The sequence below is a fragment of the Microcebus murinus genome, chromosome 9 (genome assembly GCF_040939455.1).
Source record: "Microcebus murinus isolate Inina chromosome 9, M.murinus_Inina_mat1.0, whole genome shotgun sequence".
Lineage (NCBI taxonomy): Eukaryota > Metazoa > Chordata > Mammalia > Primates > Cheirogaleidae > Microcebus > Microcebus murinus.
This window is the reverse complement of record NC_134112.1, coordinates 60529558-60546622: the sequence shown is the minus strand read 5'-3', so window position 1 is coordinate 60546622 and position 17065 is coordinate 60529558. Positions and strand designations below refer to the sequence as shown.

Sequence of the window (17065 nt, the reverse complement as noted above, 5' to 3'; positions counted from 1 at the left end):
AACTATCAGAAGATTGATTTGGTTTGTACATAAAATATGTACATAGTTACACACAAGATACAGATATGCAAAACACTATTATAGTTAAATGTAAAATTCAACCAAAATTTTCTTAGACATTTCTGATTTTTGAGTACTATAATGAAATACTGCATTATTTTTCATTTTTTGTTTTCAGGGGAACTCATTTTTCCTATATCTATGAATAACAAACACTGGTCTTTTTTTCTGTTGAAGAGGAGTTAGAGTTTACAAATTTAGTCACATTGGCTGCAATAGATTCTCAGTTATATTTTTTGTTATCCTTATATGTTATTTTAGGTAGGAGCAAATATTTCTGTATGGTTGAATTCAACAAACGTTAATTGAGCTCCTCCTTTGAGCCAAGCCCTGGGAAAACTGGAGTGTGATCAAGTGCCCTGTGGTTTCCCCCAGCTCTGGGGTTGCGGAGGCGGGAGAGGAGGCTTCCCGCAGGAGGTCAGAACAGACTTCAAGAGAGAGATGGCATTTGAGCCTGTGCCTAAAGAATGTTGGGATTTTTAACAAAAGTCAACCAGGGGAAGTCATTCTGGGTGAGAGCACCCTCTAAAGAAAGTCAGGGAGGCAGGGAAGGGACAGAACGTGTTCTGATTTAACTGGATCAAAGGATGTTTTCAGCTGAAGTGGAGAAATTTGACTGGAGAAATGGGTTATGGCCACAACTGGAAAGTCTTTGAAACCCCGTGGAAGCTTTAAGGGTTTTAATCTGTGGACGACAGGAAGTTAGAGATATTTATTGAACAAGGGAATGATGTGATCTGATAAGACACATTTGCTTTATGATTATAGGTAATATACATGTTTTATTTCCCCCCTAAAATGTACTGGCAAATTCAGAATTCTGTTTGCAATCTGTAATATTGATATTTTCCATGTATAATTAAAGTAATTCTATTTATAACATTTTTAAATGCAAAACTATGAAAGATATAAAACTTGACTCCAAGAAGAGAAAAGTAGCCTGGAAAAGAATTTTACAAATTTTACCATGAAAGTTTGTAAAGACATGAAGGGAAAAAGATCATGTGGGAGAATGGATTGTTTAAGTAAGTGTTTACCTATTTAAAGTCATCAGATTATTATTTAATGATTTTATATAAACCTTTGGTATCTGAAATGGATCCTATCCCATAGTTGTGATATATTTTAATTTGTATAAAATAGCTAGAATTGATAGGATGTCAGAGTTTACAAATATTTTTATCAAAGGGGAACTAATTATAAATGTCTCTTTTTGACTTTCTGGTTAATAAAACCCAAATTACAGTGCTTACATGGTTCTCTGGCTCATAGAAGGTATTTAGTTGTCTATCAATCATGTAGCTTGCTTAGTTCTTGAAGTCTGAATGTGTTATGTGCCTTCTAGCGTGTTTTATTGTGGGCTAGTTTGCTTATCGTAAGTGCATTTATAATAAGTTTATTTCCCCCCAACTTTTTAATATAAAATTTTTCTAAAATGAAAGTTAAAACACTAGTACCACAAATGTCTGTGTACCTACTACTTAGACTTGGCAATTGTTCATATAATAATTCTTTAATAAGCTCCTTTAAAAGTGAATTGACACTTGGTAAATATCATTTGCTCCCCATCTTAACATTAATTAGCGCATTTGGCTGATATCATGGAAAAAACATGAAGGGTTTGCTTATTAACTGGGTTTAGTTAGATATCAGTTAGACACATACAGCCCAACATTTATCTTAAAGGTAGTTCTAATATAAACATTTTATGTAAATTTTCCCTATCCTAATGTACCCAGATTTATATCTTTTAACTATAACTTCAACTTATGCAAAGATATTTCATAAACAAGCATTTTTAAAGGAAACATTTTAAAATTACAGCTATGGAAACATTTAAACTATGCAGTTTGGGACTATAGCATTCTGAGTCAGAGTATAAAAAATTACAAAAATATATGTAGTGGGAATTAGGACTGTGTATTTTACATTGTACAAATGAGTATATCTAGATCTATATACAGACATAATCCTATGATTCATGGATAGATCACTTTTTTTAAATAATAGACAATAGTTATCTGTCTTTAGTTAATCAGCTTCATCAATGGGCCAAACATTATAGAAACTATGAAAGTTGTAAGTTTTCCTTCTAGTTCATATACATATTAAAATAATTTAACATTCAAAAATGTGAACCTCAATATTTTAATCATGAGGCTTATTAGTATTATGTATAGTAAGCTTTTCCTTTAATTTATCATAAATCATTCTTCTGCTTTCAAGATTATTTCAATTGCCTAGATGGCAGAAGGTTGGGGATGTAAGCCATGAGCTCAGACTAGAGAAGCTATTTAATAAAATCGGGCATGAAGGGTGGGCCCAGGGAAATTAGAGGAAAGAAAGTCAAATCAGGGCACTTAGGAAGGACAGGAACCTGTGCATGTGGGAGTGGACGGGAGAGGCCTCACATGAAACCTAAACTTGCAGGGGCTGAAGACGCAGACCTATGCGGGTACCAACAGCTATGGTGGTAGGAGTCCTGTAGCCAGAGCATGATGCCTGACACAACTGTTTGTTTCTGTGCTTGTTTACTCTGACAGATTAACTGAGAGCTGCAAAGTACAGATAAAAGGAAGCATTTGAGTGAAAGAAAAAGAAAGGGGCAGAGAGAAGGGTGTTCTCTGATGAAGTTTTGAAGTCAGAGTTCCCTGGCATAAAATTTTCAGCATGCTTGTGTAGACTGCTCGTATGTTCACTACCAAAACTCTAGTCAGTAAAAACATGGGGCTGCAGACATTTCTGAAATTTCCTACGTACTAACAGGGAATGGAAACTGTGTCTGTTGTTTTTTGAATAGAGAAATTAGACGCATTATCTTCTTGAGTAAAAGAGAGCCTGGTGATCAGAAAGATATATCTTAAGTCCCATAAGAGTCTGGGCAGCATGTCTTCTTTCTAAAATAAAGAGACCAATTACCAGTTTGCATATTGATTATGCATTACATCTGTTTAAAGGAAGAAGAGGAATGCTTATTCCACATTGTCAATAGAGTAGCATTTTTCCAAAGGCAAATATTCTTTTCCAAAAAAACATTTTAAACTTCCAGCTCTAGCAAGCAGAGAAATACATTATAATCACTTTGTTTCAAATGAGGAAATTTTTCTTTATATGACTTGTGTAAACATATGGCATGTGAGAACTTATGTGTACTCCTTCCTTTTTTGTAAGTGTCTTTGGCTGGTCCTTTAATCAGTTTCTCTCTGCACTGATCTGTCTTGTGCTCTGGAAAATATTCTGCATGTTTAAATAGCCAAGTTTTCTCTGTCTTCCTTTTATTCCTTGTGGCTTTTCCAAGTGGGGTTCATCTGATGTGTAAGTCTAGGATTCACAACAGACTTCTCTGGAAACAAGTTGAAGATAAGACACCTGGCACTATTTTTGTATGACTGAGTTATTAATAATTTACTAAATATTTATTGAGCACTTAAAGGCATGTGGAATTTTTCTAGACATTGGAGAAATATCATTGAACAAAATATTCAAGATACCTGCCTTTAGGGAGATTATATTCTGTGAATGAGACTGACAATAAATGTAACAAACAAAAATATCATGAGTAGATTTGTCACTATAATGTATTAGAAGGTGATAATTACTTCTAAAAAAGAGAAAGGAGTAGAGTCAAGGGGGACCAGGAATGTGGGAACAGTGGGAGCAGGTAGGCAGGGGACTGTCTGCAATTTTAAATAGTGTGATCAAGGCAGATGTCATGGAGAGGGTGACATTTGAGCTGAGACTTGAAGGAGGTGAGGGAATTGGCCCTTCAGTATCTGGGGGAAGAGAGTCTAAGGCAGAGGCTCATGCAAAGGCCTGATATATCTGCACTGTGGCAAGGAGACAAGTGTGCTGGAGTGGAGTGAGCCGAGAGGAGGCGAGAACAGAGAGGGAATGGAGGCTAGTCATGCAGTACCTTGTCGGCCACTGTGAAGACTCCGTCTTTGAGCAAAATGAGGAGCCATTGGAAAGTTGTAAGGAAAGGAGCGACATGGTTGATGGGATGTGTTTTAAAAGAATTCCTGTGACTCATACTGAAAATGGATTGTGGAAAGGTGAGGGTAGGCCCAGGAAGACCAGACTGACATTTAAGGAAGTAGATAATCCATGGGAGGGAGGATAGTGGACTAGGCAAGTGGCCATATTCTGGGTATGCTCTGAAGGCAGAGCCAACAGGATTCCTTGGGGACTGGATGCAGGGTGTGGGAGAATGGTGACTCCACAGTTGGCTCAGTGGTGTTTGCCTGAGCAACAGGAAGGCCGCAGGAGAAGCGGGTTTGAGGGTGGGGTGGGATGGGTGTTCAGTATTGGTCATGTCGAGGTTGAGATGTCTCCTGGACGTCTAAGTGGGGATGTTGTGTGGCAGCTTGACATATATCAAGAGCTTGGAAAGAGGTCTGGACTAGAGAGGGAAATTTGGGAGTAGTCAGCTTATGGATGGTATTTAAAGCCAATAGAATCTAAGAGTAATAAGTGTTTTTCATAGTATTTCCATTTTGTATTCTACGACACTCAATGTTTAGAAATTATTTCCCACATAATACACCTAGCAGTGAGCTTACTGAATAATAGGCATTTGCATCACTATAAGAAATAGAACCAAACAGAGAGAAATATTTGCCCAATATGACATGCAAATTAATATTTATGTTGGGAATAAAATCTAGTCCTCTTTCTTCTGGGCTGTTTTCACTAGACCTTGCTGTTTTAGCACCTAAGAATCTATGTACAGAAAAGAACTGATCTGAAACAGGCATTTTGGTATGTAGTGGACTAAAAATTAGAATTTGCTCTGGGGCAAGAGAGACATTGGGTGGCAGGTGAGAGACAGGTCTGGTGAGAGGTTAGCAGCCTGGCTGGACGTCTAAGGGGCACAGGTGACCTTGGTCATCTCAGTACCCAAATGAGGCACAGGCCTTTAAGCAAGGGTTTGGCCATGACCACTTTGCCACTTTGGGATCTGGAGAGAGCAGGGAAGAAACAGAAGAGAGTCCATGTAAACAGCAGCAAAAAAATTTTAGGTGATATCGGATAGTGCTGGGAAAGGTTCCTAATGGCTCTGTGCCGTAAGTTCCTCATCTGTGTGCTAGAAGTAATAATAGTACCCCTGCTATGTTTTGGTAGTTAGGTGAGATATCACATGTAAACTATTTAGCTCAGTGCCCAGCCAAGTGGTTTACATGTGGATTTCATGCCAGTACTCAAAAATATTAGCTATTATTTCTTATTAAAGAATGGGAAGGTGATTTATTCCAACATCCAATACCATTTTGTGGGTAGCATGCTATTAGGCTATTCTATTGATATGTGTGTCCTGTTTTATGGTTTATAACATGGATGCTTCAGATCATTCAGTTCTACTCACTGCATTTCCTGGAGTTTAATTTAAACATTCTCATCAAAGTTAATATGACTCTGGCCATTCTCTATACAGCCACCAAGCATGGTGACAGCCTCGAATGTGCACTACCAAAATGATATTACCTCCACCTGGCTGCTTCCCATAAATGGCATCATCTTGGTCTTTTAAAACCTATGCAGGAGGCCAGGCACAGTGGCTCATGCATGCTTGTAATCCTAGCACTCTGGGAGGCCAAGGTAGAAGGATTGCTTGAGCTCAGGAGTTCAAGACCAGCCTGAGCAAGAGCGAGACCCCATCTCTATCTGGGCGTTGTGACTCTCTCTCACTTATAGTCCCAGCTACTTGTGAGGCTGAGGCAGGAGGATCGCTTGAGCCTAGGAGTTTGAGGTTACAGTGAGCTATCATGACGCTGCTGCACTCTACCCAGGGCAATGGAGTGAGACTCTGTCTCAAGGGAAAACAAACAAACAAAAAAACAAAACCTATGCTGTGTAAGGTTTTTCGGCGGTGGCAAAAAGAAAAGACAGAGAGAAAGAATGGGCCAAACAATGTGGCTTTATTTAGTGCTCCTATATGAGGTTCTGGGGCCCCAAGAGAAGGGAGCCCCAGAAGTCACTTCTGTTTGAAGGGGGTGCGGCCTTTTATACAGTTTGGGAGGGCTAGGGACTTTTGGTGGGAAGAGCTGGGACAACCTTTGGTGGTCATTGAGAAATAGGAGGGGCTGGCGGTATTTGCAGAATCCAGGAGCCGAAATATTCTTATCCTGGTGGACATCTGGGTGTGGTTTTCCTCAGCAGGGTCTGGTAGTTTGTCCTTGGTGGGTCTGGTCTCGTGAGCCTTTTCTTTTTGATCTATTGAAGGGGGGGGGGGTGCGCCACCAGCCTTACATGCTGGAGAAAATGTTATCATGTCATGCAGGAAATTATGATCAATTTTTAAGATAGTGAAGCAAGAAAAATTTTAAGAAGCCAAACCTGAATAGCATACAGATATATTTAATTTGACCTTTTTCTTCCCAGGAACATCCTGATTTTTTGGTTATGAAACCATCTGGACTCCTCTCGTAGACTTTGTTCTCAGACTTAAAGCATGCAGCGGCATTCCTTTCTTGTACACAAGAGAATAGGGGCTGACTGTCTCCATGCAAATTAGTCTGTTTTTGTTGAAAAACTTCAGGGAACTTATCTATGAAATGGAGATTCACAATAAGAAATGCAGCGCATCTTATTGTTCTCCTTTCAGCCAGTGTAAGATTGTTTCCCACAGTATGGTATGCTTAAAAAAAAAAAAAAAGTGTTTCATCACAATGCCAAAACTCCAGCAATGCCTTTGACTGCCTTCAGGGGTGGTAATGGAGGTGGGGAAACTGTCTATTCAATACTGTATTATTTTCAGATGATTTTCTACCTACCCGGGAAATGTGTAAATGAATGCAGAAAGGTAGGACTGATGTACTAAATTTAGGACCAGCAATTATAGGTACTGGAGTTCTGAACTTCTTTTTGCTCCTCTGTAATTTCTAATATTAAAAAATACTAAGTACAGATAGTATAAAAATAATTTGTTAATGAGTAAAGATTGTTTTGACAGTGTCTAACATTTCAGAAATATATTGCCTTATTCTGACTGTACTAATTGAAGTTTCTTTTTTTTCTTTATATTTCAGTGACAATTTCAACAAGCACCTTCTTTGACGGCTTGCTGGTGACAGGACTATACACATCTACAAGTGTGCAGGCTTCACAGAGCATTGGAGGTTCCAGTGCCTTCGGATTTGGTAAGCTGTCTTGACAAAAGAAGCCAGTAATTGTGGATATTTTATACAGTCATAGGTCTTATTTTTTAAAATTATCTCTTAAAAGTAATAGAGATTTATTACTTCAGAGAAAATAATCTGAAGTGATTTGTGTGTGTTTGCTTGAAGTTGGGTGAATTGAAGTAAGTCGTGTAAATGTGCAGCCAGCTTTGATCTTGGTGTGATGGTCTTTCTCTCTCTCCACCTACTGCCACTATTACACTTGGTCCTGTGGGTTTCATGTAAATTTCCGTGTTCTGTCACTTAGGCTGCTGGCATTTGCTCTGATGCCCATGCCATCATTCAGTAACCTGTTCTCATGCACAATTCTTAAAATCCTGTGGTAAGTCGAAAATGTGTTAAGTTTGGCAAATAATCATTGTATAAAACAGAGAACAGCAATATTTGTTAATGATTGAATTCTAGGAGTATTCATAGAAGAATGCCATTTAGTATTTAAGATATTTATTTGGCATCTTTTTCTTTAAATCAGAGACCTGTCAGGTTACTTATGTGGAGAGGCAGAAGGCCACATGGTAGTAGCCATTAATCCCAGAGGATTCTCAATTTGGAAATCTCTAGTTTACCCATAATGCTATAAACATGCCAAGCTGGGATTAAGTAGACCTTTTATAGTACCAGAAATGCAAATGTCATATATCAGTTTATGTAAGACGTGAGATTACTGATTTTACTGTCAAACTGGAAAACTATACAGGACTTCTCCATGGGAGTGAGAAGGATAGAACTACATTATCAAAGGCAGCCATGTGTTCAATGTTTTATTTTTTTCTGTGATATTTATTAAGTAAATAGTTTTTACCCATTTTTGATATGTGAAAGGGCACCTCCTCTGTATTGAGTCCCAGCAGTAGCTCTGCCTAGGTGACTCACTAGCTGATGGCAGAGCAATAATGTTGATGTGGCATCATCACTCTGCTTGCCCAAAATGAGATCCATAGCTTCAGGGCTTAAAGGAACTTCAAAATTATTCAGTCATCCTGTTAAATTATTTGACTTTCAGAATGTGCCATATTTTAAAAAGGTCAGAGATAAGATTTTATAATCTGTTGATAATGACTTCTAAGGTCTAAACATCAGAAAAAAAATTTCTCTTACGTCTAAAAATTCCACTTATTCAGACCCATCCTTTTGGTGCTCTGCAAAGATGAAGTGTCAGGTGACAATCATATATATAAGTGCAGAAGTATATTACATACTATCTGTTTTGTTACAGGAGGACCCATAAGTTGGGTTGTCAGATTTAGCAAATAAAAATAAATTTGAATTATGGAAAAACAAATAATAATTTTTAGTATAAGTATGTGATATTTGGAATAAGACCTCCTGGGCTCCACCCTAGCTATTATTAGCAATTAAATCAAAACCTCTGGGGTGGGGCCTGGGCACTGGTAATTGTTGATGCTTCCCAGGTGATTCTAATATTTAATCCAGGATTGGGAACAGCTGTACTGGATCATTCCCCAGTCCAGCAGCATCAGCGTCGCCGTCGCCTGGGAAGTTGTAACTTCAGAGTTTCAGGCTTCACAACTGACGTAATGAATCAGAAACTCCAGCGGGGGGAACCCAGTGGTCATTTAATAGATACTCCAGGTGATGTTACTGCATGCTAAAGTGTGAGTAACTCTAGTGGAAAGACAGATACTGATTAAGTGATCATGTAAGTGGGGCTGGTGAAGAAATATACTGAGTGTTGGGAAAGGATATGACAGAGAAACTAGGTCTAGTCTTGGGTAAAGTGAGGTGTACTTTGGAAGGTCTTTCCTGAGGAAATGGTATCTCAGTGGAGATGTGAAGGAGTAGGAATTACAGCTAAAGACCTGTGGAAAGTGGGGCACAGCATGCACAAAGGAAGGAATGGCAGTGCAAAGGCCTCGGCTTGGAAAGAGGCTGGCCACGTCCTAGAAATTGAAAGAAAACTTTGGTGTGGCTGGACCCAGAATCCAGAGGGAAAATGATAAATTATGGCTGGAGAGGAGACCTGAAACAGATTGGTTTCTGGATATTGAAAGATTTGGATCTTTGTCCCAAGAGAAAGGAAGGCCTTTGAGGAGTGTAGGCTGAGGAGTGACTTGACCAGCCTTTCCTTTTTTTTTTTTTGAGACAGAGTCTCACTCTGTTGCCTGGGCTAGAGTGCCGTGGAGTCAGCCTAGCTCACAGCAACCTCAAACTCCTGGGCTCAAGCAATCCTCCTGCCTCAGCCTTCTGAGTAGCTGGGACTACAGGCATGTGCCACCATGCCTGGCTAATTTTTTCTATATATTTTTAGTTGGCCAATTAATTACTTGCTATTTTTAGTAGAGATGGGGATCTCGCTCTTGATCAGGCTGGTTTTGAACTCCTGACCTTGAGCAATCCTCCCGCCTTGGTCTCCCAGAGTGCTAGGATTACAGGCGTGAGCCACCGTGCCCCGCCCAGCCTTTCCTTTTGAAGAGATCACTCTGGAGTCAGTATGCAGAACAAACTGTAGGGCCCAAGAGTGGATGTAGAACATAGTTCTGAAGTGTAATTAATCTGGACTATGTAGGTAGAGATGATTTGAGAGGACTTGGCCGAATTAAGTAACTAAGTAATTAAGTAACTATCATTTGTTAATTTGGAGCCTTTAAATAAGGAAAGGCATTAAAGATCATTCAGAAGTGTGTTGTAAGCATATTTTGAAGGAACGTATAAAATGTATGTATCATATTGCCTCTGATTTTAGATAGTAAGACAAACAAAACACTAATAACATTGTTAAAAATTATTTAAGAAACCCAGACATCAAGACATTTCCTACCATGACTTTGAAAACCATGAAAAGGCAATTTTTACTTGAATTAGAATGTATTTTAATTAGCTGAAATTGCACTTAGCCTTCCCATCACTATCAACCCTCTATCATTGGTTTAATGGTCCATATAGGACATGATTTTTGTATGGATGAATAGGTAGGTGAGATCTTTTTTAATTCCAATAATATCCTAATAATGTTATGTGTATTTATGTGATAGCAGTAAATAACTTTAAAAATGAAATTTAATTACATACCTGAATATTATATAATAGAGTTAATCTTCATAAATAACGTTTAGAATGGAAAGCGGGAAGTAAAATGTCTTTTTAGATAAAATGGTCCCTTCTGGGAAAAAACCATGTAGTTTTTTGGTATATAATTTAAGTTAAACATATTCTTTCGAATATAAGAACATAATTAGATTAATTTGGTTAGGGTACAGGTAGAAAAGTAGAGGAAACTTATTATGGAAGGTAAAATTTAAAAGAATTGGTGCTTTTTAGTAGTTTAGTATTTATGTTAGGATCAAGCTGAAGTAATGTGGCATTCTTTGACCTAGAACAAAAGAGTTATTGAATGTGTAATCTATCATTAGTCTCTGACTTTTTTTGATGGAATGTTAAGTTTGCTTGGCATTTTCCCAACATATCATAGGATCAGTGGGGTATGTTTAACCAGCTGTGACAAATAAAGGCAAAACAAAGCATACAGTTGTGTCTAAATGGATACATCTGAAAGATTTTCTAGAGTTGTTTTAATTGTACTAATTACACCAAAGTTACAGCCACTCTCCTTTGAATATAAAATGTGTATATGACCAGCCAAAATAAGTCCATAATTATTCTTAAGATACTGTCGTAGAAATGTAATTGCAGTAACATAGCTACAGCTTTTTATGCAAAACCAGAATTCTTTAAAATGCATGCCTCACTGACCAAAAATAGACAAATGCCTAATAGCCAGAAATACGTTGAAACAATAGCTATGCAAAAAATGACTGTAAGCCAGCAATGCCTGATTTGAAATACCTCATTTTGCTTGTCAATATAAGAAAACATGCTGCCCTAGGGAAGTGTGATGTTTAATTATGGATATCTCTTTGTGCATCCCAGAAAAAAAAAATGCCTCTCTCTTGTCTTTGGTTTTGAATTCCAGCTCAATCATGTAAATCTTCAAGGCTCATTGTGGTGGCTCAATGAAGGGCTATTTGAATATCCTTTCATATAAAATTGTTCCTTTTCCAGGGCTGAAATATATTTTACTCAATATTTAGTATTCTGGCTTTAAACGCTAGAGATTTCACTCAATTTTTGATATTCTGGCTCTAAAACCTGAAAATCAGGTTTGCAAGTCTGATGAATAGCAGTCACAATTGTTAGACTTTGCATAAATTAAGGCCTTTGCAATTCCTAGATAATCTCGCTCAGCTAACACATCAGCCATTTTAGAAATTTTTCACTTAAACTTTTGTAATTTCCTACATTTCATATCTTTGTTTTGTAATAATTAGGCATTGTAGATCCAATCATTTAAGTTAAACAACTCTTAAACTGGCAAGAATTGATGGAATCCAAGGTTAGGGATGGTGGTGTGGTTAACAGCTCTAGGGCTTTTTCAGTTTTCTCTCTTAAATATTCATGTTATATTTTTAATAGAGATTAAGCAATTAACATAAAAATTAGTATTTTTCAGCATTATCTTTAAAACGTATTAATAGGATTAGAATTTTTAACTTAATGATCTGGTTTTTTTTCCAGTGTGATTTGACACTCTAAATTGAGGTGGCTATGGGTATATTTATATAACAAATTATTAATACTTAAATATTTTAAGGAAGAGTTCAAATTTTAGTAAATTTTATACTGGTCACTAGTTAATAACAATGTGTACTTCACCAGTAGATTTAGATTGTATGTTAATGTTTCTTTGCCGAAATGCAGGTTTTACTACTTTGTTTTATTTTCACTAAAAATAAAAATACAGGGTTGGCTGGGAACAGTGGTTCACACCTATAATCCTAGCATTCTGGGAGACTGAGGCAAGATGATTGCTTGAGACCAGGAATTCAAGGCCAGCCTGAGCAAGAGTGAGACCCTGTCTCTACTAAAAATAGTGGTAGCATGTGCCTGTAGTCTCAGCTGAGGCAGGTGGATCACTTGAGCCCACGAATTCAGTGAGGTTTCAGTGAGCGATGATCATGTCACTGCCCTTTAGCCTAAGAGACAGAGCAAGACTCTGTCTGAAAAACAAAAACAAAACAAAACAATATAGGGTCTGTTTAAGCTAACTTTTGGCTGTCACATTAAGACTAAGTTGAACCTTTTACGATTTTGCTAATTATCATTAGGACTCCTCCCTGGGGCATTAGCTACATACAGTTCAATCTTAAATGTCTTGATTGTGTGACTACAAGACACACGTTATGAATAAGTGAATATTAAGGACTTAATATTGTAAAGAGGGTCAGCCACTAGCAACGTCATTAAATAGGATCCTGTATAGTAGTGGCAGTATTTACCAGCTTAAACTAAGCCAATACTGAGAATGATATGACTAAATTTATCTTGTCTGTCTCTTTACAAAAAAATACAAAAGTAAGTGAAATTTAAACATATTTAAGGAACTCAAAGGCGTGACCTTTTATTAGGTATGGTAAATGATCTATAACAAGAAGACTTGATTAATTAAACAAATTACTCTGGTCAGTAGTATAAGGAGCAGAGCTGACAAGAGGTGAAATTGCCATTAATTTTTCCTGTTTACAGAGTATTAACCTAAATGTGTTCTTTCTTCATTCTATTGGGGTATGCCAGCATTACCTTCATTAAGAAATAGTTTTATCTAGTTTATATTTGACATATGACAAAAAATTCAGGGATATTTCCCAACTTCTAAATAACTAACTTGAATCACTTACTAGAATAGCAGGCATGATCCATATAAACCTGTTGAGTTAATCAACAAATTGTTAAATCAAATGTTCAGGGCCATGAAATTTGGGCCAAGATGGAGGAGTTAGCAGAGAAAGGTAGCTCAGTGCAAATGGTTCCTCACATGCCCTCTGGAGTTGGGCAGTTCAGCTTCCATGCCTGGTCCTGCTTCTTGCTAACTTGGGCAACATATTAATACTTACCTTCCCCAAGCCTTAGTGTCTGCATATGTAAAATGAGGATAACAGTGGTGCCCAGTACACAGAATTATTGGATGGATTAAATGAAATTACCATTCAAGTGTCTAGTGTATGTTACATGCTCAAAATGGATATTGTTTAAAGACTCAGAAAGAAGCGAGAATTCTTTCTTTGAGAAGGGCAATAAAATGAGAGGATTGTTCAAGTGGAAGAAGGTTTAAAAAGAAAGAATTTGACTCTAATTTGAGAGGGATGCACTCAGTTTCTTACCTGTAGAATTTTAGAGCTGGAATGGACCTCCAGTAGAGCCCGGCTCAGCCTCTGCCCCCAGTGTCTCGGTAAGGAAGCAAGACTTGGGAAAGCAAGTGGTGACTGTTACATGAGCTGGTGGAAGTGTGTGGCAAACACCAGGTGTTCTGGCATCATATCCATTCTCAGATATTTTTTTAAAAATATATATAATTCACATACTATAAAATTAACCGTTTTAAAGGATACTTTCTGTGATTTCCTGTATAGTCACAAGACTGTCTAATTCTGCAATGATTTCATCACCTCTAAAAGAAACCCTGTACCCATTAGCAGTTACTCTCCATTCTTTCCTCCCCTCAGTCCCTAGGCAACCACTAGTCTACCTTCTGTCTCTATGAATTTGCTTATTTTGGACATTTCATATAAATGGAATCATAACAGGTAGCCTTTTGTGCCTGGCTTCTTTTACTTATCACAATGTCTTCAAAGTTTATCATGGTATAGCATCTATCACTACATCATTCTTTTTTTATAGCTGAATAAAATTTCTATTGTATAGATAGCCCTCACTTTGTTTAGTGAATGGATATTTGGCAGTTACCAGATTCTTAAAAGGAGTTAGGGCTGTGCAAATTGGAAAAAATAAACAGTTTAGGGGAGATGCTAAGCAATAGGATCACCAAATTCCTTAAATACTCATCAGTAGCTCAGAACCTCTAAAGATTAAAATTGCTTAGCCTGTTCTATGGCTTAGACCAGAGAATTGTCAAACTTAGAAATCAAGGCAGATTTCTTCTCTGCCCTCCTCTTCTGCCTTTTCTCTCAAAAGAGAGAGGCCATTGCAGCATGTTTTTACCCTAACCCTTGCCAAGCTAAGTCAATCAGATTTTACTAGCACAGGAACTTGGAATAGGGGCTCACCAATCCCAGTTCACCTCTCCACAATGGGTCAGAGGAATCTTGGGCAGGGAAAGGAGAGAGAGTCAAAATACTGAGACACCAGAGATTTCCAAACTCCTATTTTAGGATTGCTTTCCATCAAGCTGAGATATTTTTGGGTTCTAAGAAATGATAAACGTACCTAATATTATCAAATAATTGCTATGTGCCAGGTGTGTTACAAGTATTAACTCTTTTGCTCAAAAAAACAAATTCATACTATAATTCCCCTTATTTTGTAGATAAAGAGCCCAAGGCACAGAGAGGGTAAGTAATTTGCCTAAGGAAGGTCACGCTTGCTTAGGGAGTTGCAAAGCCATAATTCAAACCAGGCTCTCCAGCTTCTCATTAAGCTTCCCTTGCAGCCCAAGCCAGCTTGACTTGGTTTCTATTACAGTCAAAAGAACCTTGACTAAGAAAAGGCCCTCTCTGCTCTAGCCCTGCCTGTCCCTAAGCCCCATCTCTTCCCAGCCTCCTGCCACTCCTTTCCAGGCATGTACTCCCACCACATACACACATATATACCCATGCACCATTCAAAATAACCCCAAGCATTGTTCCAAAATTCCAGCTGCTTTAAAACCTCTACTGCTGTGGTTTATGGCCCTTGGAATTCCTTCTGGCTCTGTCGGCTGGGAGAATACCTTGCTGTCTTTTAGGGCCTCCTTCCTGACTCTCTTCCTCTCTGCTCTTTCCTGAGCCCTGCGTCCCTGGAACCCTCTGCCCCCTCTTCTACTTCACTGTCTTCTCTGACCTCCACCAGATGCCTCTAACAATCTATTGAATTGTTTAAAAACCTTTTAACTTTTTTGAGAACAAGGAGATAATCTAATCATCTCTACTCCAATGACATATAACAAGTGTTTAATAAATATGTACTGAATGAATAAACCAAATCTTTGAGGATTCATAGGGTATTTCACTACAAGAGCTGCCCTTGGTGAATGCAAGTGTATGTACAAGTGTATGGTTATGGATTATGTGTGTGTATGTGTGGGGAATATTACATCAATACATACATTTAAAACTATACAAGCATATGTAAATCTTATTATCAGACATCCTGGAGAAATTGATCGTTTTGGCTATCACTTTGTCCCTTTCTTTCCTGGTGGTGAGGGGCACCAATACTCTCAGATAGGATAGTGATTGATTAAGTGTTTTCTGTAGAATTAAGAAGATAGGAAGAACTTTAAGAGATTGTCCAGTCCAGCCTCATATCTGAGGGCAGGTTAGTGTCTTAATGATACATCATAGTTCTTATTTCCTCTCTCATATCTTTCCAAAAATGACAACTCTGAAGTTTCCTAGGACATAATCTAAGATTATGTCAAGTGAGATGATTAAGAAATATTTCCTTGTATAAAGGTATAATCCCTTGCTTTAACTTCAGCACATTTCTCATATAATTTTTCGTATAACTGAAAATGGTACTTGTTAAAAAGTAATTGTCACTTGTTTTCTTTCCTTTATGAAGACAAAAAACAAAAACACACACTCCATGTAAGACTCATTCATTTCCTAGCTCCTTAATTATCTACTTGTCAGTTTTCTCTGGACATTGTACAGATTGTAGATAGAGGAATTTAGTCCTGGTAAGATATGTACCCAGAAACCACTATAGATGCTTTAAAAAATGTATCCTTAAGGAAGAGCAGTTCTTATTGCTCCTTACTCTTCCTTATTCCTGTTCAAATGAATATGCTCAGAATCATATAGAAAACTGATATATACATGTCATATAAAAACCTATATATACATACAAATCATACAGAAAACTCATATGTATATATTTTATAAAATTATATAGAAAACTGAAATAAGAATGTTAGGAAATATACATTTTTAGAGCAGGTTCTGATAGGGGTTGCCACCTCTGATAGAGCTTTATAAATTATGATTTTTGAAAATATTTTCTTATTTTGCCAGTTTGTTGTTAAAAATGTATTTGTGAAGAGCTTCTACTGTCTTGTCAGAGTGTAACTTTATTTCTGTTATTAAAGAAGACATTTGCCCTGATAACTGAGCAGAGAATAAACAGGAACAGAGCAAGAGGTCATTACATGGGGTACTTTCTCATGGGCCAAAATTTTTAAGAATAATTCTAGAAAGTAAGTTTCTGTAAATGAAGTCTTAGCCCTTACTAGATAAAAACAGAATCAGGAACAGTTTCCTCTCTTTCTTAAATATAATTTTTCAAAACATCTAGGAATGGTGGGTCTTTGCTGGTAAGAGGTGCTGTTTTCCAGGAGAGTGACATGTCTCTCAATACGCTAGACTGTTCATTTTAACAGGAGACGGGATCGAAGTATATGCTTCAGGGAATAAACTTGAAAGGGGGGACTCTGACCTAGCAGTCATTTTACTTGTAGCCTGGTTTATTCCTGATGCTTTCCAGTCCTTTTTTTTTGGGGGGGGGGGTTTCTAGATAATGATAAATGAGTTTATCTTCCATGTTCACAGTAAATGATTTATAAATACTCTTGGATAAAGTTGACTTCTTCTTTCCTGGCAGTTAAATCTAAGAAAAACTTAAAATAATTTTATAATGTTATTGCTTCCTAGATATAATTCTGATATTATTTTGAGATATGAAAAAGTAGTGAAAGTAAATTCTTGGCATCTCCTAGAAAATAGTTCTGCATGTAACGTCTGAATTTGAAAATAGATGTAGGAGTCCAATAAAGGCACTTCACCAAATGCTGGTTTTGTTTCCACTCTTTACTTCTGTTT

General features: G+C 37.4%; 1 protein-coding gene across 3 annotated transcripts in view; it reads left to right on the top strand.

Annotated features, from left to right (window-relative positions):
• Positions 1 to 17065, top strand: part of RELN (reelin) — a 457647-nt gene that overhangs the window by 65709 nt on the left and 374873 nt on the right. For all 3 annotated transcript variants that reach the window (XM_012747047.2, XM_012747038.2, XM_076006499.1), the window contains exon 2: positions 7086 to 7196. In XM_012747047.2, coding sequence (XP_012602501.2) covers positions 7086 to 7196 — 111 coding nt within the window. The remainder of the gene's footprint in view (positions 1 to 7085; positions 7197 to 17065) is intronic.